The sequence below is a fragment of the Gobius niger genome (assembly GCF_951799975.1).
Source record: "Gobius niger genome assembly, chromosome: 20".
NCBI classification, from domain to species: domain Eukaryota; kingdom Metazoa; phylum Chordata; class Actinopteri; order Gobiiformes; family Gobiidae; genus Gobius; species Gobius niger.
This window is the reverse complement of record NC_136871.1, coordinates 13028106-13044480: the sequence shown is the minus strand read 5'-3', so window position 1 is coordinate 13044480 and position 16375 is coordinate 13028106. Positions and strand designations below refer to the sequence as shown.

Below are 16375 nucleotides of genomic sequence, written 5' to 3'. Positions count from 1 at the left end.
GTGACCAACTGGATTGCAGTTCTCTGAATTGTCACTGGTCAGGGCGAGTTCCTCTATGACATTGAAGCCTATAATTGGACGCTCCAAGTCACTGCTGGCCACCAGGACAGGTACAAGCACGGACTGCTCACTCATCCCTGGGACAGCCTCGTGAGAGAGAGTGAACTCCACCTCCATCCATCCTTTGTAGGGAATCTCTGTTCCATTAGCTGCAGACAGGCTAAATTCCCCATCCTCTAGGAGCTCTGCTACAGGCCTCACCAGGACATCTGGTAAGTATTTATTTTTCCAGTCCACTCCAACAATCGACACCTGTGAGCCACTGTCCCATAATACAGTTGTATCCACATTATTGAGGAAGGCTCGAACCAGGCATCTTCGCCCCACTAGTTTAGCTGTCTGTCTTTGCTTACTAGTGAGAGGTGTTGTCTGGCTGAACTGGGCGTCGGTCTTACCAAGATGTACCTTAGTCTCAATCTTATTTGACGAGGCTGAGACATTGGTGCCCTTGCGACAGCCAATGGCCCAGTGGTCAGCACTCCCACATTTATAACAGTGGTCACACTTGCCGTGGGGGTTGGTGTCCTGGCAGCGTTGACACCTCCCGGTCGTATGCGGTCGCTGTTGTGGCCTGAACCTCCTGTTGAAATGTCTGCTAGGTCCCTCAAGGCGTGGTGGTCCCGGAGCTGGAGCTTGATGGAGGGTAGAGAGCTGGTTTGTAAGGTGTTGTATAGCCTCACAGATGGCTTTATTGCCCTGGTCCACTTTATCCAGGAGCGTCTCACGTTTGGGTGGTTCGCTGGGCTTGGTGGCATCCGTGGTGGACATCAGGGTGTTGCTCTCTCTGCTGTAAGTATAATCCTCCCCCACTGCTGCTACTCTCGCCCCCCTTGATTTTGACATGGAGGCAAACTTGTTTTTCCTTTCCACTTCTAGAGTATATGCATCAGTGACTTTCTCCAGGAGAACCTCATCCACCACCTTTGGGTCACGTAAGTATGGCTTTAAATCAGCCCGGACAGTGTCATCAATCAAACCAGTAAGCACTGTCTGAAGAAACTGGTTTTGGATCAGTTCAGAGCTATACTTTAATCCAAACTCAGCCCTTTCAGATGCAAACAAAATTTGCTGTCTCAAGTCCATAGCTCTCATTACAAACTGTATGGGTGTCTCCCTTGAGTCTTGTGCTGCTCTAGTGAGACAGTAATACAGTTCTGTTGCATCCTTCTCAATAAAATGGGTTCTCAAAATTTGCCTCAATGCCTGAAGAGAAAGGTCCAGTCTGCTCTCAAGGTAACTTTTTAATTTTATTCCCGGAACAATAGCTTGGATTACAGCCTCCACAATATCAGCTTCACTGTATCCTTTCTTCAGGGCTTTTTCAATCTGTCTCTCTAAGCTTGTATATCCCAGTTTGTCTTTTTGCTGCGGTTCACCAATTTGTCCAACAATTTTAAAGTCTTTTCGATATAACCGATGAACAAATGCAGGACTGGCATTATAGACAGGAATATTAGCAGCAGACACGGGTGCGCTGGGCACATTTTCATTGCTGGGTGCAGTACCTGATCTTTCCAGCAGATGGAGGTCTGGTGTTATAGAACGCGTCAATTCATCAATGCGATCTCCAACCTTCAGCAACAGAGACATTCCTTCGTCCTCCAGCAAAATCACGTCTTCTCCTTCCAAATGTTGTAGGATAATCCGTCTCATTTTGCGAGGTAGGTTCTTGTCCTCTTCGCTTACAGGTAACTCCAGCATTGTGCATAAATTAGACAGCTCCGTAGCAGGTAAAGTCAATACTTTCCCCTCGATCTGTTCCAGCGTGCTTTCCCAGATGACAGACATTTTCCAAATGGCAATAGTCACGATTCACCGTTAATGCTTTTACCTTAGCTCGTTTGGTGAAAGAGTACAGTTTGTGAGTAGGTAGCCGTGCGCCGCCGTAGTGGGCTATCAGCTGTTGGCTTGTAGCTACAACTCCGATCAGCTGTTGGTCAAATAGCCGCTGTCCATTTGCGATCTCCAATCCGGGTCACGGCGCCAAGATTTATGTTGCACTCTCCAACAGAACAGGCGTAAACTTGGATGGTTTGCAACTTTATTTAGTCCAGTTCGTTGTACATATTGAGGCACGCTTGGACCAGCGTCACCATAGCGCACACACCAGGCATCACTCACTACTTCCCGTGGGCGTGGGCAACCCACTTTTGTGAATGAGCCCCACTCCTGGACTCCACCCATGGCGGTACATGTGATCGTATAGTGAATAATTTACACTTTTTACCAATAATAAATAACAGTGAAATCTACATTTGTTTTACCAATAGATAAAATAGATGGGCTACATGTGCAGTAAACTAACATCTTTATAAATGTTTATGCCATTTTAAGATGTCACAAAGGTAAGTTTTTATTCTGATCTAGTGCATTTTGAATACAGTCATTTACGCCGTGGTTATTTATACAAAGCAGTACTGGCAAACACTGATACTGTTGTGTCAGGTTTTGCATATTGCGCCACATGGTGTTTGCTTCTTTCTGAGCGCTGAAAAGAGCCGTGCCTTTGTTCTAACCACGACAACAACTACGTATATGCAAAGAACTGTCCGTTAAACCCTCAGTCTTGTTGCACAGTTAAATGTTGTTTATATGTGAATCCTGTCTCAAGATCAACCGCATAGCACGGTGGCTTAGTGGTTAGTACTCTTCCCTCTTCCCCTGGAGTTTGTATATTCTCCCCGTGGGTGGGTGTCCTCCAGGTGCTCAGGTTTGGCCCGGTCAACCCAAACATGCATAACAAGTTAATCCTCCAAATAAGTTATTCTGAGCATTTGCTTGGCTCGATCTGTGTTCTTGGCGTTGACAAGATGCCCCAGCAGTAATGAAGGATGGGCCAAATTAGATAAATTAAGTGTGTCTTTATCTTAACAAGGCCTTTGTGATTGCAGTGAATATTTTATTTTGGTTGTATGGCCTTTGCTCAGCTTGACCCCGTCAAATATCAGAAGTTAAGCAGGGTAGGGCCTGGTTGGTACTTGGATGGGAGAACACCAGGAAGCCTGAGTGAGTGTAAGTGGTTGGTAGTGGTCGGAGGGGCCGATGGCACATACTGGCAGCCTCACTTCTGTCTGTCTACCCCTGGGCAACTGTGGCTAGAATAGTAGCTAACCACCCATATGGAGTGAATGAATATTGCAATGTAAAGCGACTTTGAGTGTCCAGAAAAGCGCTATATAAGACCAATGCATCATTATTGTTTATGTATTGGTTTATTTGGCCGGAACAGTGCATGTTAATGAACACACTGGATTGTAGCTATGTAATTTGCGTCCAATGTCCCACACTCGCTGACTCAAACACACTCTCATTCATCCTGGTCTTTTACACATGTTTTTAGTGGTAGGGGAAACCGGAGTACCCAGAGGAAACCTACGCAGACACAGGGAGAACGTGCAAACTCCACACAGAAAGGCCCCCTGGGAATCTTTTAGCACTAACCACTGCACCACCATGCAGTTACAGAACATAACTGATGGAAGAAGCTTTGACGCCGACAATTATAGATGAATCATTTCAGCGAGCATTTGGATAGACACCTGTCATCTGCAAGTATTTAATAAAAGTCAATCTCCAGGAAGAGAGTTTTTTATATTACTTCACCTCCTGCCAATTTAAGTTTCTGTCCTAGATTGTTGTAATTCTTTTGTGTGGTTTGTAAGAATGCAGAAGGCCAGGCCAAGTAACTCAACACCTCACAATGTCACCATTGTTGAAGGAAACAAATGTCTTTATAGTTTCATTTATAGCAGGTCTGTTTCTTTCGGTGGTACAGGACTCTCGTCTTGGTTCAAAACTGGTTGAGACTTGTTTCGATCATTTAGTCCTCAGCGTTTTTACTCCATCATGTTTCACTTACATTTTAGACCAGGCAGGATTAATACCAGTTTAATAGTTAACACAGGTTTAGTCCTGGTTTTGAAACATTTGGTAGTTTTCCCTTCAAAATAGCTTAGCTCAGTTTGTCAAAAATCAATGAATTGGAAGATTTGCCAGAGCTGATAGTCCTCAAAATAGCACTTAGTTTTCAGACAATCATACAGCTAAATGTCAGTCTCCGTTTGTGGTGACGATTGGCAGGAATGAAGGATATGTGTGTGTATTAAAGTAATGGTTCTCATTTTACCACTGGTGATCCTTATATTTCTAACACACGTAACTCAAGACGCAAACAACACACTTGGGTATAATGGTGGCTTAATTGGCAATTTAATCTCTTAGTGTCTGAACAAATCAGGTCGTGCAATGAAAAACTACAGTAATCAGCAGAAATCAGGTATGCAGTGTTATAGGTTATTATAGGTGCTATGCAACTTTAGTGCAAAAAGTGGTGTCCGACGAGGTGTCAATTTTCAGAAATAACTGTCCGACACGGAGGCGTGAACCGGCTGCTTCTGCGGAGTCCAGTTATTCTGATAATGGACACCTCGGAGTGCATTATCCCGCTTATACCATGGTCCATCGAACTGAAACTGTTCATTGGGGCCTGTCTGCTCCTGGGCAGGAGTTATCACACTTTTTAAGCTGTTTTACCTGAAGCTCGTTCCAGCTCAATTGTTTATCGTTACTATGGAAACAGCTGCAGTGGAGTGATATGCGTTTGTTAAGTGGTGACGTCACAGCGCTACTTCCGGGTCCCGTGATGTGCGAGAAACTACAAAAAACTCTTTAATACCACAATCAATATTTCTGAAACTCAACAGAGAGTCACTGAACGTACTTATTTATCAGGCCCATTAGCCAAAAATGCTGTACCTGCTGCTATAAAAGTAATATTTATCAAAATGAACATGTGATGATGTCATCAGGCCGCGCTGCTCAGTTTACTTGCGCAGGTGTGAGGGCTGGCCAGCAGGGGGCAGGTGTGAAACAGAGACCTCTCCTTAATCGAGGCATACATGAAATCATTTGTACTTTTATGACTGTTCAGAAAACAGAACATATTCAGCATAGTTTTTTTTTTAAATAATATAAATATAATTAAAATAAATACTTTTTTTAAAGGCAACAAATAATCGTTTGAATAATCGTGATTTCGATTATGACAAAAATGATCGTGATTATTATTTTTTCAATAATTGAGCAGCCCAATATTATGCTTTATATTTGAAAAATTAAAATGGAAACAAATTACATGCAGCTGATCAAAGAGGAGTCGCTACAAAAAGGTCACCCGCTCTAATATTTCACTTGACAGCCTTAGTTTTGATTCCAGCACAAATTCATTGTGGTATTGTTTCAACAAGCTTCTACAATGTCAACAAATCCAGTGTTGCATTAATGTTTCACCAAGATCTTGTATTGATGATGGGAGAGTGTGCTCCGGCGCAAAGGCTACTGTTGGGGGGTCAGGCAGTCGGTGTACTTTGCATGTCACAAAAGTTCTTCCTCGTTGCTGGCACTTTATGTCTGGGTGGAGGGAGCACATATAAAATATTGACTTGTTTGAGGTTTTGTTACTTTGTGATTTGTGTGTCAGAGGAGTTTTCACTGGTTAATATGTAAGAAATAAAAACAATCCTCTCTTATCTGCTGTATCAGTGCCAAAACACAGAAATCACTTCTATACAAGATTCGATCAGTCTCACTGTCACGCGAACCAGCGGCATGTCTAAAGGGTGTCTGAATCTGAAGGGCCGCCCACTCAGAGCAGCCGAGGCAGTAAACTGGTCAATAACATGTTCTTTTCACTTTTCACTTGTAATAAATCAGCAGACAGTGACAAATAAGGGATGGTAACACAAATTATACATTCATGTTTACCAGTGTCAGGGGTAAAGTATTACACAGTTTGAATTTGAGGGTAGGAGCTCATTAGCTTCTTGCTTCAGCCCACTCCTTTTGAGCATGTACTGTATACTGCTCAAATAAACAAATAAACTATACACAGTGATGGGCCTTCTCTGCTAGCCCTGGCCAAAGGAGGATAAAAAAGTGGGAAAAGTCTTTTTTTTAACTTTAATGTTTCACTGATAAAACAGCACAGACAAAATATAAAATATACTCTTATCCCCCGCCTTAACCGAGCACATTTTCTCCAGTTCGGCTTTACCCAAATCTAAAAGCAGACTATATAGGCCTAGGCCAGTGTAACACCTCATTTGAAAGCCAAGGCCCACAAAACTGATCGAAGTCTTTCCCGGTTTTTGTTTCCGTCATGTTTTTATTGTCGTTTTGGATTTAGGACAGTAACATTAGGCCTACACTAAAAAATGAAATGCGGTAAAATGCAACAAACAATAAAACAACAAAAACTAGGAAGATGCTTTGACTTTTGTAGGCCTTAGCTTTTAAATGAGCCGCCACAGTGGCCTGTATGCAAACTCAACAGTCAAGCTTCTTCATGAAGTTCATGTAGAAAGTGTAACAGTCCAAACTCTTGGGCAGTTAATCCCTCCCCTCTGTCCCCCCTCCCTGACACCCTTAGAGGTTGTGAAAAGTGTGAAAAGTCTTAATGGTATATTTAATTTCTAGTTTATTTATATTATGTACAGTTGAGTCGCTTATGTTGATTTTGTTGATGTGAAGTGCCTTAAACACCTCTGGCAAACTGCTCCTCCTCAGGGCGTGCTCCACAGATTCTGTTGGCCCTGTGTTGTCAGGCCGCACATGATTAACAGCCAGCATGACTGACAGAACTATCAGCCAATCAGAATTCGATGCATATTGACTGTACGCCCCCTTGGCCTGCAGTATCTCAGAAGCTAAAAGTAACTTGATTTACAAGTGTATTTAAATGATTTGTATTGATTTAAGAACAAAAATGACCCCCAACTCCACCCAAATAAAATACAGCACCGAATCAGTTTGGACACTGATGTACAAGATCTGCAGTTGCGTGTAACTAACGTCGTTAAAACTCAAAGTAACTCAAAGTAACTCAAAGTAGTGTAACTGTGGTACATTTTCAACTACAAACATATTACAACAAACATATAACATTTTACAATTTTAAAGTAACTTATCCAGCACTGATGTTTACGAGAATACAGTCTTCCATTCAAATTTAAAGCTTTCTGCTCTGGTACCACCCTGGAATGTGTGCCCCTGAGTCACCCGGGCGGAATATGTTTGGATACGTCCCTGACGCGCAACAACAAGGTTTTCAGTTTGGTATCGTTATTTGGAATTTCGACTCTCATTCCATGCATATTTCACTCCTGGAACCGCCACCATGACGTGGTGGAGGGGTTTGAGCACCTGAATGATCCTGGGAGCTCTGTTATCGTGGGCTTCGTGCCCCTTGTCGCGTCTCCCAGGGCAAACATGTCCTCGGTGACGGGTCAGACAAAGAGCGGTCCCTTATGAGAGACCAACAGGCCCGGTTTGAATCGTGAGGCCGTCCTTTCGTGGACTCACCACCTGCAGGAGGAGCCATAAGGGGCTGGTGCAATGTGATTTACGACCCGGCAACGGACAAGTGGAAGAAAATGGATGGATGGATTTAACCACAATTCAATTCTATTTGTTCATCTTATGAGTACTTTGAGTAATGAATCCAATCATGTCATGGTCCTTTATAGCAGATGTTTTTCTATATGACGAACACTGTGATTGCACTATGTCTCTACCTTTTCCAATTGATGAAAAAAAAACAAACACTGATATATGGCACCGTTATAAATCATGTGTTGTGTGACCCTGAAATTTTCCTTGAAGGAGAGAGGGGTAAAAAGGCTGAACAACCTCTTTACCTTTGCAAAGGAAAATGTTTTTTATTGTATTATTCCAGTGGTTCTCAAACTTACTGAAGCCCTCCCACATAGAATATTTTCCCAGGCCTAGATCAAATCAGGACTAAACTGGGTCTAAAAAGGTCTAAATCATATGTCTTAATTAGTGTAAAACATGTCCAATATAGAAATGCCCTATAGTTGCATTACTAAAGCACAAAAGAAATATTCTCTAATTAAAATCTCATTTGAACTTGCAGGTGGCCCAAGCACTGAACGACTGTATAATTAAATGCCTGCGTTTCTACCACATGACTATATTGAGATTACCGTGTGGAAACTATTTTGCGTGTCATTAATTTCTTGGCAGATTAGATGTATGTAAAAGCCCTGTAAAACCCTGACCTCTCAAGCATGTCATTGTCACACTAATTGAGCTGAAAATTCCTGAAAGATAATCAAAAGTTTATCATTGCTATTTTGTAAATATTCAACTTAGGTAATGCGAAATAAAAGCAATTTTTCTAAGTCTGATGCCACTCTTTGCAAACGTTAGATTAATCATTCCATGTCACCCGCGCCCACTGACATCCCTTACTTGAGTTTCTGCAGCCCTCCTCCTTCTAGGTCAATATACCAGTCCAACAGGTAGGGTTGGCCCAAGTCCAGGATGTGAGCGTAGTTTACTGGAAACTGTGCCCTGTGTGCCAGAAATCATGTGACCGAGACAGGAACTGCCTTTTATGGTCATGACATCATGCAAAGCAAACAAATACTCGGCTATAATGGTCTTCTTAAAGTTATTATCAGGCTGAGCCCATGCAGTAATTACAGGCCAGCAGGGCAAACATACAGCATTCACAGAAAGGTCATTAAAATTAAAGAAATACAATGGGAGTGGTCATATTATTATCATGGTTCATCTAAGTCAAAGTTTACCAGTGTAAAAAAGAAAAAAAATGCTTCTGTATTATTGCATGAACCAGTGTCTTCAGAGAAGTCTCAACATTCTCTATTTGCACCCCATGCAAACTTCCTGGGAGAAACTCAAACTTGATCAAATCTTCATGGTGTATTTAGGAAACCAGCAACAAAACAACAACTCTGCTTTGTTAAAAGAATAATGTCATGACAAAATTACATAACCTCCCCTGCACTCATACAATGCAAGTTGAGAAGTGTCCGCTGGGTGCCTGGGTGGATTTTGGGCACTTCTGCCACGCCTCCTCTGCATGCCCTGTGTCTGCGGGCCATGTTTTCTTATCTGTTCATAATTTCTCAGCCTTTTCTTCATTATTTATTTATTCCTGTGGGGCGTGGGAGGTTGGTGGTGAGGGCAATTTGATTTTAACCTGTAAAGCATTTTGTTTTGCATTTTTGCAAGTGCTTTATAAATAAAGTTTGCATGCAGAGTCTGTATGCAGAATGTGGCTACACACATTCTGCATACAGACATATGCATAATTACGGCACATCATGGCTTCAATCTCTCAGTGACCAACTAAATTCTAAATTAACTGACTGACTACACATGTGATTTCTGGAATTCTTCCCATTATTATCTGATATAGATCTAATTTATTTCCGAACTTTAAGACTCTAGACCTTTGAGTAATTAAACCTGTCTCCGCTGGGCAGACACAGGTATTTAACGCCACATGGAGCAGTTTGACTCCATTTCCAAATATGGAGGGAGCAATAATTTCCAATCAATATCTTGTTTTGCAGATGGAGATGATTGAACGGAGGGGTAACCTAAAACTGAACTGACACATGTAGAACACAGAGATTTGGATAATCAGATATATGAAGTGAATATGAAGATCTAATATAGTGATCTAATATTGTGACATCTAGTTGTCAGATTTTTCTCACTCTTCTAGAATAATTACTTTTTGTCTAAACTCGAGCTCAGCAATAAACTGGACTGGTCCCACAACACCAACAAGAAGGGCCAAAGTCGCCTCCACCTTCTAAGAAGACTCTGCTCTCCACTACGCTGCCGTGTGCTGGGCCCCGGGCAGCACAGAGCGGGACAAGAACAGACTGAACAAGCTGGTCAGGAGGGCCAGCTCTGTCCTGGGCTGCCCCCTGGACTCTGTGGAGGAGGTGAGGGACAGGAGGGTGTTAGCCAAGCTCACCTCCATCATGGACAACACCTCCCACCCACTGCACGGGACTGTAGAGGAGCTGAGCAGCTCTTTCAGTGGAAGACTGAGACACCCTCAGTGCAAGTAACATGTGCAATAACCCCTTTGAAAAACTACGTGCAATAATCTCTGTATCAGCGCCACTTTATTCCCTGTACCAGCGTCACTTGACAACCTGCACTAGGACTGTAAACTTTGTGCCTCAATATTCTACTTTTCATAGTCTATCAGTCAGTTCTATTTTTTATCTTATTTTCATTTTTTCTTATTTCCTTATTGTTATAATTCCACCCCTTAAGATTTTTGCTTTTACTTAATGTACATAAGATTTTTTTCCACTACTTAACTGTTTGCACATTTCCTGTCTGTTTTGCACAACCTGAGTGATCTTACTGAATGCCGATTTTAACAAGTGAATTTCTCCGTTGTGAGATCAGTAAAGGATTATCTTATCTTGTCTTATTGGAGAAAATCCCATTTTCCTCAGCCTGACATTATAATTACAATGTTGCAAAAGATTCGCAGTACATTTATTATGCAGAAAAAGTATAATAAACCCACTGTATCAGCAGGAATGTTGTCATACGTGCAGCTAATTGCTTGGTTATGCTCCACTGAAGACATGATTTATTGACAGCAGCAGTTTACTTTGGTCACAGCCCAAGTACTGTCACGTTGCTGCTCATTAATACGATTTTCCCTGGTAATCCAATGTTGATGTTTTTTTTGGTGTTTCAATGTTTTCTTCAGCAATAAAAAGTGATGAGATGATAATTTAATCTTCACGGTAAAGGTAGGGCGTCACAGGTGACGAGGCTACCGGTCAGTCATAAAAGCATAAAGCGTAGAGTTATCTCACAAATGTAAATGCACACCTAGTATGTCTGCAATTGTTTCTTTATATCTCTTCACTTTGTTAGACTATAAAGTGGTCTGTGTTCAGCTTGGAACAGTGTGATTTCAATGTCTCCTCAAAACAGCTCAGCCACTCATTTCAAAACTGGTGTTATCAGAGAGTGATACAACCCTCAGTAAAATGTCCAAATTGGGCTCAAAATCTCAATATGTTGTGTAGTATTTTCCAGCTCTTAATCCTCTTGGGCATGGAGTTCACCAGAGCTTCACTTCTGGACTCCACACTCCAACATGACAATATCACAGTAACGCCCTCAACTGGAGCCAACACAGAACTACGATTAGACACATTGATATATTTTGAGTAACTTGTAAGTTGTAGATTTATTTATTGTCGTTGGATATGATGCATAGAAACATGTCAAAAATAGAACTTAGCTTGTTTATTACAAAACACAAAATTGTTACAAAATGGGCTTGTGCTAAAAAGTTAAGCCACAAGGCGCTTAAAAAACACTTTACTGAATAGTGGCATTTACATTTTCTTTAAAGTCAAAGAGGCCAAATGTATCTAATTTAAGATTGAAAATAAAACATATAAATACTGTACAAATATGTCAATATAAACAGTACGTTTTAAGTTCAACATTACACGTCACACTTGTTGCAGCACCTGTCTCTTTCCCAAATGGAAGCATGGCAGGCATAATGTCATCAGTCTGAAACGGGCCATAGTGCGCTAAATCAAGTTTGGAGCTTCATTCTTCCATGTTATTTATGTCATGCCTTAACTATCTAAGTGATCCTGTATTCTCTGATGGGCCTCATAGCTCTTCCACTGGCCCTGCCTGTAGCACTGGTCAATCAACTCTGCCCTAGGAGCTGCTGAGATCATTTAACATTTATCACGACTCTGCTGCACTCTGCTGGTGTTTATCGTTATTTTTCTATGCCGACTGTAGGGAGAGATTGTTTTTCATTATGACCAAACTTAGAGGTTGTAGAACAAGCTGTGGTGTTCAGAGTACACCAAGGATAAAAAACGGATTGATCACTATATTGTCATTATTAGTGAGATGCTGCATAATGATGGGGTAAGATTTCTTTTTCAAGGGCCAATTTTGTCCTACCAAGACGGATGAAGGGAGCCTGAGCCTTTCCCTTAGTGCCCCAACTCAAACTTTGCTCTGTGCAATATATAGTGTTGTTGCTATCATTTGCACACAGCAAAGCAAAGTTGCTGTACTTAGACTGGACAACAGGACCTACAGTCTCTGACATATGACAAATGATGTTGTTGTTGTTGTTGCCATCAGGGCAGTCTATGTGATCTGGCTGTAGATTAAACGTTTAGTTCTTCTTCGAGTACTAAGAAGTTTCTCAAATAACGTCTAAACACTTCTTGTAAAAGCAGATCCATTACATCATGCTTTTTGTTTATATGCATTAGTATTCCAAGTATGACATGGAGGATTACATTTCATGGATCAAAACAGATCATCCACACAGATCCAGACTCTGATAACTCTATGATCCTGTAGCTCGTTTGGATCGACAGAAAAAATACTGAACATTGCAGCAGTTTTTGTGTCAAATGATTGCAGATGCACCAATTGCATTAAACCAGGACCAAACAAAACTCCTCAAAGATTTAGTTTTCCTTCATCCTCATTTCACACTATAGACCCTTATGGATGTTGTGACATCATGGGAAAGCAACTTTTTCAGGAAAAACTTTGTCCTGTTACTGCAATATGTCAGCCAGCTTTTCCTGATAGTACTCATAGTTGTCCTTACAGTCCTCCCACAGATTAAAGGCATCTTCTTCCTCGTGCTCCACGAAGGTGTCCCAGGTGTAGGAGAAGTCCAGGGGTTTCATGACACGCAGTTTACAGCCAGCAGCATGCAGACTCCTCAGACCCGCCTGGATCTCCGGCTCCTCCCACTCGAACAGGCGAGCCGCAAAGATGCTCAACTTCACGCTCTTCATGGCCTTCAGCGTCTCAGCGATCTTAGCGGCACAGGCAGCGCATGGGCTGGACGACACGTACCTGAGTAGAGCACATAATGGAGGACGTGTATAATGTTGATTGCAGTTTTGCTTCTAAAAAGATTTTTCAACATGTCCCACTTCCCACTGTGACTAGGGAGAATTACTACAGTATTCCCCATCGAGCCTGCAGTATACAGCTGAAGAAATCTAAGTTAGCTGTCTGAGCTGTACAATCAACAACTTATAAATACGTCTGTGGACTGGACTTCCCCAGGACCAGTGTCGGGACAGAACCCCTCAATTCAGTCTGACTCTTTTCTATTAATGTCTGTGTATCAAGTTGCAGCCGTGTAAAATGTGGCCTTTGTGAGAGATGCACTATTGAGAAAACATTATCCATCTGTTAAAGATGTCAAAGGCCAAAGGTTCAAATACCAGGTGATGGTGTACTTGATGGCGGGGTCGTAGTTGGGCAGACACTGTGTGAAAAAGGCCTCCTCTGCATGTGTGCCAGCGTGCTCATCCTCCAGGGTTCCCCTCAGCAGCTCGTCCGCACTGCCCCGGTCCACCAGGTAGCACAGAAACGTCTTGTTCCGCCCCGAAGAGTACTCCACGTTCTTAAACTGGAACTTGAAAGCGAAGGGATCTATCCGGTCGCTGCACAGGAAAAATATTTACAGAGGTGACTAATGATATTAATGCTGGCAAGTGTACAGCATGTGTTTACACTGAGCTCTAAGTGTCCCAGATCTGACCTCTTCATTTAAGAGTCAGCAGCTCCACTAATGTGAACTTGATCCTGTTGGGGCCTTTGAGGGCATGGCACACAGACCTGGTTAATTGGGTGCAGGGTTTGTTAAGTTCAACCACTGATGTGTGCTTTCATTAATTTAAACCTGACCTTTGCTTGTCACGTCTCATGCTGGTCTCATCCCATCAACAAACAAAGCTCCAGACTTTGTCACTGTTTACAACGGGACTAAACGGAATGAGCAGCACAAGCTTTTGTAGTTGCAACTTGTTCGCACACCAATTTCATGCAAAGTTGCTGGAAATAAAATTTGAAAGTAATTTGTGTGAAAAAGGCTTTACAACTGCAAATGAACATGTTACCTTGAAGGTGCATTATGCAATGTTTTAGGTGGGGAAAAAAGTTCATATTTGTGCATATTTTACCTTGTAGTGACCCAGCAGCTGTATGAGTGGTCAGCATGACGCCTTTACTTTCTGTCACTGTGGTCTCTAAGACGCTCCAGGATCAGGTTTTCTAGCGAGAGGGTCCGTTAAGCGAAAAACTTCCAAACAGTTGTTCGTGGAGCGTCCAGGGAGACCACTGAGATGGAAAGTAAAGGCGTCATGCTGACCACTCATTCAGCCGCTGAGTCACTACAAGGTCAGAGAATCAGAAATGTAGTTATTTTTTTTTACGTAAAAGTTACATAATGCACCTTTAAACTGGATACAAGGACAAAGGCACAAGTTTCACTATATGTGTCATTTCAAAGAACCTTCAGAGTTCAGTCGCTGGGATTGTGGAAGTTACTGTATTCTTATTTCTAAGCTGATTCGAGCTATAGGGAAACTTTAAGTGTGGAGAAAACGAGGTAACACAATTTTTACATCACATTTTTAAAAAAAAAGGTGTTTTCTTTGTTTTTATTGTCAGTGAATCAACATTACAACAAATATGTGATTGGAAAATGTCTCATCTTTGAACAAAATAGGTGATGTTTATGAAATATTTGCAAAGAACAAAATCAAGAAAAAATACAGTTGATGGATGTAAAATGTTGGTTGCAGCTCTGGAGGACTAAAGTTATGTAAAGGGAGATAAAAGTCTTACTGAACCCAAAGCCATTCCCTTTACTCTAGTAGAGGTACATACCCTGGGATGATCTCAAATGGAGGAAGTTCCATGGGCTCCACCTTCGGCTCTCCATTCGCGGCCTCGGCTCCGTTCTCTTGAGGCGCCTCTCCATTCTCTGCTGGCTTCTCCACTTTCTCCTTCATTTCTTTCACATTTTTGGCTGGCTCGGGCTCTTCCTTCTCCTTCTTGTCCCTTCTCCTCTGAGACAAACGACTTTTGTCCGCCATGGTAACTACAGGCTTGATTCCAAAGGCTCGGCAGAGAAGCAAAGAACCTCCACACAACACAACAGCCTGTCGAAAGTGAGGTCTACAAATGTCAGAGAGAACTGGAGAGGGCTGACAGGAGGAGGGGGTTCACACAGCACATACCTGACCCATTTGTGTCTGTGCACCCCCTCTTTCAAGTCACAGGCTCATCTTATGATGAGACACTTATTTACAGTTTGAGGCTACTTTCAGAATATGAACATGAACATTGTGCATAAATATTATTAGTCAAAATCTAAAAATACAGGTCCATTGGCCTTTCACAGCTGACATTAGTGGAGCCTGGGATGGACGCAGGCAGCTGCTGGCTACACATCCAGCATGGCTATTTACAGAAGTAGGTTGTGGGGAGGAGACTTTGAATGCCCAAATCTATGAGTTTGCACATTTACATGTAGGGCAGACATTACCAGTTCCTTCTGATAACCCCACTCTCGGTTCAGATGTTTTTCTGTTGATCTCATCGGTGAGCCAGTCCTGTTCAGGGTGACAAATTCCTTATGAATGAGGTTATTTTTATCTGCAAACCCCTGGTCAATGGCCACACATCTCTCACACTCTGCATTTACACTCTCTCAAAATGTTCAATAAGAACTCCCACAGAAATGGATTTATTTCAATATGCAAACTTAAAAAAAAAAAAGGCGTATTAAAAAGAAAAGGAGGAAAAAGAAAAATACATGACATTTTAAAACAGTTCCCAACTGCTTGTGGATTGAGTCCTGCCAACTCAACATAGACCGGTGACAGCAGCTCAGATGGTAGAGTGTGTTTGAGAGTGTGAGTGTTGGACAGCGGATGGAAATAAGCCAAGGCTACAAACCGGCGTGGCGTGTTTACATGCATGAGTTCCAAATAAAATTAAAATAAATAGAGCATGTCATCTTATAACCCAAAGGTTTGCACTCGCAGGTGCACATTGTCGTTGTGTTCTTCGGCAAGACATGTCACCCACTTTGCCTCCAGTGCATGAGTGAGAGTGTGAATGTGTGAGTGGTTCCTTATGTAAAGCACTTTGAGTGCCAAATATAGGTGGAAAAGTTCTGTATAAATTCTAATTTGTAATCATTTACTGCTGTAGGCGATTGCAGATTGTAGAACAGATTATGCAGTGATCACAGATTATGCAGCGACCACAGATTACGCAGTGAGGACACCTGCTGTCTTTAAATACTGTAGACCTAAACGCAATGACTCTATTCTCATAATTCACCTTACTTTTGTGGTTCTCTGTACAGTTTTCTCAGCACGAGACGTGCTGAAAAGGCCTCTCACCAGTTATTTGTTGTTGGTTTTTTGCACGTTAGTGTGGTATGTGGGCACTTTGGGCCTGATGTGTAGCCATTATACAAACACAGATGTATCAAATGTGTCGATTTAACAAACGACAATATGCTTTGGATACAGATTGTGAGAGTAATGAGCTGAAAGGGATGGTCTGGAAACAAACTTTGAGATGAGCTTTCCCTCTGGGGCAGTTGTTTGTGTTGTGAGTATTTATTGACCTG

The 16375-nt window shown here is 42.1% G+C and overlaps 1 protein-coding gene across 1 annotated transcript; it reads right to left on the bottom strand.

Moving 5' to 3' along the window:
• Positions 1–12416: 12416 nt before the first annotated feature.
• On the bottom strand, positions 12417–14921 carry apobec2a (apolipoprotein B mRNA editing enzyme, catalytic polypeptide-like 2a). The gene is made up of 3 exons (XM_079578895.1): positions 14617–14921; positions 13167–13388; positions 12417–12789 (listed from the first exon to the last, which is right to left on the bottom strand). The coding sequence occupies exons 1-3, from the start codon at positions 14823–14825 to the stop codon at positions 12483–12485; spliced, it is 738 nt and encodes a 245-aa protein (XP_079435021.1). The 5' UTR covers positions 14826–14921; the 3' UTR covers positions 12417–12482.
• Positions 14922–16375: the final 1454 nt, after the last annotated feature.

Excerpts from the sequence above, each read along its gene's own strand:
- apobec2a (XM_079578895.1), bottom strand. The coding sequence starts at position 14,825 with ATGGCGGACAAAAGTCGTTTGTCTCAGAGGAGAAGGGACAAGAAGGAG. Across the intron at positions 13,389-14,616 it reads CCATTTGAGATCATCCCAGG|CGACCGGATAGATCCCTTCG; the intron begins GTATGTACCTCT and ends TTTCCTGTGCAG. Across the intron at positions 12,790-13,166 it reads ATCAAGTACACCATCACCTG|GTACGTGTCGTCCAGCCCAT; the intron begins GTATTTGAACCT and ends TGCTCTACTCAG.